Below are 9,095 nucleotides of genomic sequence, written 5' to 3' on the forward strand. Positions count from 1 at the left end.
GGTCCCTCCCCATTTCGTTCTGTTTGCTTCCGTTTAAGAATGTTTTTCAACAGAATCCGCGTAATGAATAGGTCCCTGAGCTCTCTAGGTGTAGCTAAATCATTCGCTCTGCAACCCCGCTTTCTCTGGACAGCGTGGGAAATTGGCCCAATTACTGTAATGTAAAACAATGAGCATGTCAATTGTGTTTGACCTATTCTATTGAATGTTTCTCATGAAATGTGTTACTAGCTGGTCCATTGCCAAATTCGAGTTTGACGTTCCCATATCGAATCCCAGGACAACAGGTACATTTAAGATTTTCATATTTCTAGTCTAGTCGATAGGCAATCTATTCTAGTGAGAAATTTAGAGCGTCTGATCATCATTATAGACGTATGTATAAAACCACCTGTCTCCTTTTACATAAGTAACGTCCAACGATGGCTGACAAAGTGAAGGTATTCTGTATCATGTTCAACAATGAAGACAAGCGTGAATACAGTCCTGGTGAAGTTCTCTCTGGACACGTTGTGGTCGAGGTGTCGACGGGTGTGTCAGTACAAATCAAAGCTGTCAAAATATCGACTAGAGGATGTGCCCAGGTCTGTTGGGGTGAAGGGACTCGAAAAGCATCATCACCGAGCAGTGCTGTTATAGCAAACACATCATCTCAGTGTGAGCAGGTGGAATACTTCTGCATATCTCAAACTCTCAAAGAAACATCAGGTACTGATCTGATTTTGCAACCTGGTCTCAGACCATTTCGTATTATTCTGTACGTGAATTTGAGGTCTTCATTTAGTGTGATAGGTTTCGAATGGTATGTATTAATTTGTGGACGTCAATTATCCATTTTGTATGATATGTTAAGAATTTGCTAAATGTATAATATGTCATGAATTCCAATTTTCTGCAGCTAACGTTAGCTAGGCTGGGGGTTAGGGTTAGGTTAAATGGGAAAGGTTAGCTAAAAGGATTGCGGTTAAGGGAAGGGTTAGCTAGCATGCTAAGTAGTTGTAAGTAGCTAAAAAGTTGCTAAAGTTGTCTGAAATTCAAACATGCAACCTTTGGTTTGCTAGACATTCGCTAGGCTTTGAAATTGTGTTTTATTTTACATTGGATAAAAGTAGAGACTCCGAACTACAAAATGGTATATTATACACTGCCGTTGAGCAACAATGAGAACGTAATTCTGCTTTGAAAGTTGATAAACTTGTAACCCCAGTTTATTATTTTCCTTTTTTTGTTGAGAAAATGGCCCTGACATGTTTTTGGTAGACCTACTGGATAGCTCTTCTTTGTCTACACCTATTCAGCATCATTCACATCATCTTAAGGCTTAGCCCCACCCATCTCTTTACAATAAAGAAAAACTCCAGGTAAAAATGCACTATCTAGTCCTTGACCTAAATCCTAATCTGAAAGTGTCCAGATAAAAATACTGTATAAATATTTTATAATTATTAGATTACGCTTACCCAAATCAAATATATTTATATAGCCCTTCTTACATCAGCTGATATCTCAAAGTGCTGCACAAAAACCCTAAAACCCCAAACAGCAAGCAATACAGGTGTAGAAGCACGGGGGGGGGCGCCAACCCAGACAGGAAGATCACATCAGTGACTCAACCCACTCAAGTGACGCACCCCTCCTAGGGACGGCATGGAAGAGCACTAGTAAGCCAGTGACTCAGCCCCTGTAATAGGGTTAGAGGCAGAGAATCCCAGTGGAGAGAGGGGAACCGGCCAGGCAGAGACAGCAAGGGCGGTTTGGTGCTCCAGAGCCTTTCCGTTCACCTTCACACTCCTGGGCCAGACTACACTCAATCATATGATCTACTGAAGAGATGAGTCTTCAGTAAAGACTTAAAGGTTGAGACCGAGTCTGCGTCTCTCAAATGGGTAGGCAGACCATTCCATAAAAATGTAGCTCTATAGGAGAAAGCCCTGTCTCCAGCTATTTGCTTAGACATTCTAGGGATGATTAGGAGGCCTGCGTCTTGTGACCATAGCGTACGTGTAGGTATGTACGGCAGGACCAAATCGGAAAGATGGGTAGGAGCAAGCCCATGTAATGCTTTGTAGGTTAGCAGTAAAACCTTGAAATCAGCCATTGCCTTAACAGGAAGCCCGTGTAGGGAGGCTAGCACTGGAGTAATATGATAAAAAATAATTGGTTCTAGTCAGGATTCTTGCAGCCGTATTTAGCACCAACAGTCACCCTCGAAGCATCATTACCCATTGCTCCACAAAAGCCGCGGCCCTTGCAGAGCAAGGGGAACCACTACTTCAAGGTCTCAGAGCAAGTGACGTCACCGATTGAAACGCCACTAGCGTGCACCACGGCTAACTAGCTAACCATTTCACATCAGCTACATCCGCATAACGTTGAAAGTTAACTTTATGTTTTCGAATGACATCCCCAAGAGGTAAAATATATAGTGGTCCTAAAACGGAACCTTGAGGAACACTGAAATTTACAGTTGATTTTTCAGAGGACAAACCATTCAGAGACAAACTGATATCTTTTCGACAGATAAGATCTAAACCAGGCCAGAACTTGTCCGTGTAGACCAATTTGGGTTTCCAATCTCTCCAAAAGAATGTGGTGAATGATGGTATCAAAAGCAGCACTAAGGTCTAAGAGCACAGGACAGATTCAGAGCCTCGGTCTGACGCCATTAAAAGGTAATTTACCACCTTCACAAGTGCAGTCTTAGTGCTATGATGGGGTCTAAAACCAGACTGAAGCATTTCGTATACATTGTTTGTCTTCAGAAAGTCGCTGCGCAACAGCTTTTTCACATTTTTTTTGAGAGGAATGGAAGATTTGAAATAGGCCGATAGTTTGTTATATTTTCTGGATCAAGGTTTGGCTTTTTCAAGAGAGGCTTTATTACTGCCACTTTTAGTGAGTTTGGTAGACATCCGGTGGATAGAGAGCTGTTTATTATGTTCAACATAGAAGAGCCAAGCACAGGGAGCAGCTCTTTCAGTAGTTTAGTTGGAATAGGGCCACTAGCGCGTATGCAGCTTGAAGGTTTAGAGACCATGATTATTTTCATCATTGTATCAAGAGATGTAGTACTAAAACACTTGAGTGTCTCTCTTGATCCTAGGTCCTGGCATAGTTGTGCAGACTCTAATTTGCTTTCTTATGATCATGATCTTTTCCTCAAAGAAGTTCAAGTTCACCCAGACACTTATCTAAATGTATGGGTCATGTGAAATAAATGCTATAACCCCCTCCCCCCACACACACAGACATCTAGCTAAGTGGATGGGTCACTATTGTCTGGACATGTACATGTGTTCATGAAAAACAATAGATGGCCATAATTACACCCAGACACACCTGGCTAACTTGATGGGTCATGTAATCATTCTCTTGCAAAGTGGTATTTTTTTTAGACCTGTAGCTAGCTAGCTAAACATTTTACCGTAATCCCAATCCATAGCTACAGTACAAACGGGTTGTCATAGCTAGCCACTATGCATGAAATGCTGGAGTATGAATCTGCAGGTAGCTAAATGCTAACCAACTAGGTGCAATGTTAGCTAGCTAGCTAACATTAGGCTATAACTAGCAATTTCAAATTGATTTCTGAGATACAATTAATATTTTTACACAGATCATACACAAATGTATCTAGCGAGCCAGCAAACAAATGTTTGCTAACTAGCAAACGGTAAGCTTTAACTTGCAATAAAAATGACTCTGACAAAATTAGAAACGTATAATCTGAAAAAGTAGCAAGACTCTTACCCGTATACATGGATGAACGCTTCACGGCAGCGTCTCTTTTCTGTTAGGTTTGTAGCTAGCTACAGGTTGTTGTGTTGAGTAACTCTGGTTCACACTGACCTTGTGCAGAAAAGTAGACCACCAAAACCTTTTTCCCCCTGAACTTTGTTGATAGAGCCTGCTATATTCTGGGCAGCAATGTTGAGAGCAGTAGCAACACTTTTGCAGATCTCTATGGCTAACGTTATATCTTAAAAAAAATCAGCAGTAGCAAGGATTATCTACACATACTGACCAGCTCATGTTATAGACAGAAGCATGCTTCATGGCAGACCAATCCGAACTCATCTGTCCAAACTATCCATTATCTCAGCCAATCATGCTAGGGAAAAGGTTCCTGTCTTTTTCCGTGGCTAAACCAACTAGGCTTGTAATTTGACCATTGTTTTTGTATTTACAGATGGCATAGTCGTTTGTTAATAAGGCATATGAAAGCTAACATGCCAAGTAGTTGCAAAGAACAAATAAATAGTAGTTGAAAAGTTGCTAAAGTTGTCCATGCTCAGATTCGAACACGCAACCTTTGAGTTGCTAGACGTTCACGTTATACAGCAACCCATACATCCATACATTATACATCCATCCACCCTCTTTACATTACTATGTTATATATAGTCTATGAGACCAGGCTAGATTTTGATGTAACAAAGAATTTTATCAGGGCTGTAATGTACACTACCTTTAGGAAGTTATGGAATCGCTAGACCTTTAGCAGGCCCTATGCTTTCCAGTCAGTGATTATAATAAAATTGTTGTAAAATGTTGATTACTATATTTGACTGAATTGTCTTTTGTTTCAGATGGTGAGGAATTCATCAGTCTTGATGAAGGGCATTATGAGTTCCCCTTTCATGTGGAGCTCACTCAAACGTGAGTGAGGACTTTTCAGGCGGAATAGGAAATTATGCAATCAAAGCTTGATTTGCCTCATGATGATGTCTGGCTACTGTACTAACTGCAACAGCTAATGGAGACTTCCATTGTACACTTTTCAGCATGCCTGAATTAATTTGGCTTTTTTGTCAAATTAATGAGTGACATTCCATAATGTCTTCCAGGCCCCTTGTTACCTCTTTTAAGGGGAAGTATGGGAGTGTTTGCTATGAGGTGACAGCTGTATTACAGAGGCCCTTGAATCAAGATCAAACTGTCAACAGAGAATTCTCTGTTATCAGCCATGTTGATGTCAATTCCCCATGGTTACTGGTGAGTGATAAGTCTTCAAAATAGATTGCATTGGCACGTCAGTGTTTGTGTGTTTTGTATGTTTTGTCCTACTGTATGTTTTTAACCATCTTGTGAGTTGGTTGGAAAGGATGGTCAGTTTGGTTTTCATACATGCAACACATTGGCTCTCAACCATCTTGCTGTCTATTAAAACATAGATGACACCTTTCAGATTTTCAAGTCTGACTGTGGGAACTTCTTTTAAATGTTGTTGGTGTATCCGACAGTAACCACAAAACATTTAGCAAAATGTTAAGTGAAAGTAGCATTCTTGGAAATCTCCCTTGACTCGTTTGTCATTATTTTGCAGTCCTCTGTGTCTACAAACAACAAGAAGATGATTGGCTGTTGGATTTTTACCTCAGGCCCCATCTCTCTGAATGTCAATATCAACAGAAGGGGCTACTGTAACGGTAAAAATGTTTCTGAAGTTTGTTTTTCATCATTCATGTTATAATGAATGAAGATGTGCTGTCTCTAATAACAACAGTTAAATTATAGTGCAATGTCCTCAAGATTCATCTTTTTCCTCAAGATTCATTTCTTCATTCTAGGAGAGTCAATCCCCATCTATGCTGTGATTGAAAACTTTTCTTCTCGACTCATCGTGCCTAAAGCAGCTATCTACCAAATACAGACCTTCATGGCAAATGGCAAAACAAAAAGTCATACAAAGTTGGTTGCCAGTGTGAGGGGTAACCACATTCCATCAGGCTGCACAGACACCTGGAATGGAAAAACACTGAAGATCCCACTTGTCTCTGCCTCAATTCTCAACTCTTCAGTCATCAGAGTGGAATACTCCCTGGTAGTGAGTGCCCTTTTCTATGGATACTTTGTTACTCTATTCTATTAAATTGTCAAAGTGTGGTAAATAATGCCATTGTAGACTACGTTGTGTTGTTATATCATCTGCATGTTTTTTCCCTTGATGTGTGTATGCTACAGTAAGTAATATGTAAATAAGGTGATTTCAACTAAGTCACCATTCAGATGGTATAATGTATGCCTGCTTATTTCCTTTCCTATGTGGAGGTCATGGCACAGATACCAGGTGCTAAGAAACTCAAGGTGGAGCTTCCCATTGTGATTGGCAGTATACCATACAATGGCCTTGAAAGCAGAAGCTCCAGCTTGAGCAGTCACTTCAGCATGGACATGAGCTGGCTTGCACTGGCGCTTCCTGAAGTGCCTGAAGGTAAGGAGAGGCATTACAAAAATGCTCTCACACACACACACATATGAACATATATGTACTCCCGTTTATTGCCATGGTCTACCTTCATGTATTTGTGTTGAAGCTTTCACCAACACAGTTTTGAGTAGATACAAAGTTGATTCTGACATTGTTTACCTTCTGGTTAATCCCCAGCCCCCCCTAACTATGCAGATGTGGTGTCTGAGGAAGAGTTTGAACTGCACAGCCCCTCTTACTCTCAGTCCGAGGAGTTAGAGAGACAGCTTGGTGGACCAGCCTTTGTTTACATCCAGGAGTTCAGGTTCCAGCCTCCACCACTGTACTCTGAGGTGAGTTCTCACATTTGGTGTCTCACATTGTTAACTAAACATTTGACTTATTCTGAGTAGTGCTTCAGGCTAAATGTTACGTTTCTGCTTTCTAACAACGGTCTTCATTCATAACAGGTTAATTCCCACCCAGTCCATAGTTAGGCTAAATGTTGAGCCTCGACATCATCTGTTAAAGAACCAAAGTGATGCCGTCAAATTGCAATGTTGCACAATATTTATATTGTGGTGGAAAGAGTGTAATATAGAGTGATCAAGTCGTGAACTAATTAAACGTTGGATTTAAAGCAGATTAACAGTATTGTTTTGAATGATTATATACTAGGCTGTGTTGAGAAACGGAGCCTACTCTTTACATGACTATTATTAGAAATGGAATTACTGCACAGCACATTGTTGTAGCAGGTAGGTGCAACATAATATAAGATAACACCTTATCTACTGTATATAATGTAAAGCACTTTGAAAGCTACTGAAACCGATTTTGTCGTTGAAATCTACAATAGATTTATTCCTGTATGTCATGAATCCTTTCCTGTTCAGGGTGTATAATATAACATGGCCATTATTTTTGATGCATTGTAACTAAAACGTTGAAAATGTCTGAGATGTCTGAGCAGAAAGAGTAATATGCTTTGATAGTTCAAAAGTTACGCAACGGTATTAATTCCAGGTGGATATTTTGACCTTGGAGTTGTTCCTTCTCAGAATATATTGCCTTATCTGAAATGTAACTGATGTTGAGTTTACATGGTTGGTTTTGAATTGTGAGTGCCTAGGGAAAACCTTGGATCATGCAGTGTTATGAATGTTTATCAGGTACAGACGTATGTACAGTGCCTTGGGAAAGTATTCGGCCCCCTTGAACTTTGCGACCCTTTGCCACATTTCAGGCTTCAAACATAAAGATATAAAACAATTTTTTTGTGAAGAATCAACAACAAGTGGGACACAATCATGAAGTGGAATGACGTTTATTGGATATTTCAATTTTTTTTAACAAATCAAAAACTGAAAAATTGGGTGTGCAAAATTATTCAGCCTCCTTAAGTTAATACTTTGTAGCGCCACCTTTTGCTGCTATTACAGCTGTAAGTCGCTTGGGGTATGTCTCTATCAGTTTTGCACATCGAGAGACTGAAATTTTTTCCCATTCCTCCTTGCAAAACAGCTCGAGCTCAGTGAGGTTGGATGGAGAGCATTTGTGAAGAGAGCAGTTTTCAGTTCTTTCCACAGATTCTAGATTGGATTCAGGTCTGGACTTTGACTTGGCCATTCTAACACCTGGATATGTTTATTTTTGAACCATTCCATTGTAGATTTTGCTTTTTGTTTTGGATCATTGTCTTGTTGGAAGACAAATCTCCGTCCCAGTCTCAGGTCTTTTGCAGACTCCATCAGGTTTTCTTCCAGAATGGTCCTGTATTTGGCTCCATCCATCTTCCCATCAATTTTAACCATCTTCCCTGTCCCTGCTGAAGAAAAGCAGGCCCAAACCATGATGCTGCCACCACCATGTTTGACAGTGGGGATGATGTGTTCAGGGTGATGAGCTGTGTTGCTTTTACGCCAAACATAACATTTTGCATTGTTGCCAAAAAGTTCAATTTTGGTTTCATCTGACCAGAGCACCTTCTTCCACATGTTTGTTGTGTCTCCCAGGTGGCTTGTGGCAAACTTTAAACAACACTTTTAATGGATATCATTAAGAAATGTCTTTCTTCTTGCCACTCTTCCATAAAGGCCAGATTTGTGCAATATACGACTGATTGTTGTCCTATGGACAGAGTCTCCCACCTCAGCTGTAGATCTCTGCAGTTCATCCAGAGTGATCATGGGCCTCTTGGCTGCATCTCTGATCAGTCTTCTCCTTGTATGAGCTGAAAGTTTAGAGGGACGGCCAGGTCTTGGTAGATTTGCAGTGGTCTGATACTCCTTCCATTTCAATATTATCGCTTGCACAGTGCTCCTTGGGATGTTTAAAGCTTGGGAAATCTTTTTGTATCCAAATCCGGCTTTAAACTTCTTCACAACAGTATCTCGGACCTGCCTGGTGTGTTCCCTGTTCTTCATGATGCTCTCTGCGCTTTTAACGGACCTCTGAGACTATCACAGTGCAGGTGCATTTATACGGAGACTTGATTACACACAGATGGATTGTATTTATCATCATTAGTCATTTAGGTCAACATTGGATCATTCAGAGATCCTCACTGAACTTCTGGAGAGAGTTTGCTGCACTGAAAGTAAAGGGGCTGAATAATTTTGCACGCCCAATTTTTCAGTTTTTGATTTGTTAAAAAAGTTTGAAATATCCAATAAATGTCCTTCCACTTCATGATTGTGTCCCACTTGTTGTTGATTCCTCACAAAAAAATACAGTTTTATATCTTTATGTTTGAAGCCTGAAATGTGGCAAAAGGTCGCAAATTTCAAGGGGACCGAATACTTTCGCATGGCACTGTATATATGTTAGTTATCATGTTGCTATTTACCAGTTTATCTATTGAAATGTATACTTTTGCAGGATGAATACAAAGACATATTACCAT

The 9,095-nt window shown here is 40.2% G+C and overlaps 1 protein-coding gene across 6 annotated transcripts; it reads left to right on the forward strand.

The window, feature by feature from the left end:
- The first annotated feature begins 8 nt into the window (after nucleotides 1-8).
- Nucleotides 9-8,413, forward strand: LOC118396705 (arrestin domain-containing protein 4-like). 6 transcript variants are annotated; one of them, XM_035791063.2, is made up of 9 exons: nucleotides 9-287; nucleotides 411-708; nucleotides 4,590-4,659; nucleotides 4,848-4,995; nucleotides 5,327-5,429; nucleotides 5,571-5,824; nucleotides 6,052-6,214; nucleotides 6,389-6,543; nucleotides 6,661-8,413. In XM_035791063.2, exons 2-9 carry the CDS (start codon nucleotides 423-425, stop codon nucleotides 6,685-6,687), a joined length of 1,206 nt encoding a protein of 401 aa, XP_035646956.1. In that variant the 5' UTR covers nucleotides 9-287; nucleotides 411-422; the 3' UTR covers nucleotides 6,688-8,413. The 6 variants fall into 6 exon arrangements, with proteins under 6 accessions (XP_035646956.1, XP_052321719.1, XP_035646957.1 ...); XM_035791064.2 differs by having other exon boundaries at nucleotides 10-287; nucleotides 5,571-5,827; nucleotides 6,407-6,543; XM_035791062.2 differs by having other exon boundaries at nucleotides 13-287; nucleotides 5,571-5,827.
- The last annotated feature ends 682 nt before the right edge of the window (nucleotides 8,414-9,095 follow it).

The sequence above is a fragment of the Oncorhynchus keta genome, chromosome 17 (assembly GCF_023373465.1).
Source record: "Oncorhynchus keta strain PuntledgeMale-10-30-2019 chromosome 17, Oket_V2, whole genome shotgun sequence".
Classification (NCBI taxonomy): Eukaryota; Metazoa; Chordata; class Actinopteri; order Salmoniformes; family Salmonidae; genus Oncorhynchus; species Oncorhynchus keta.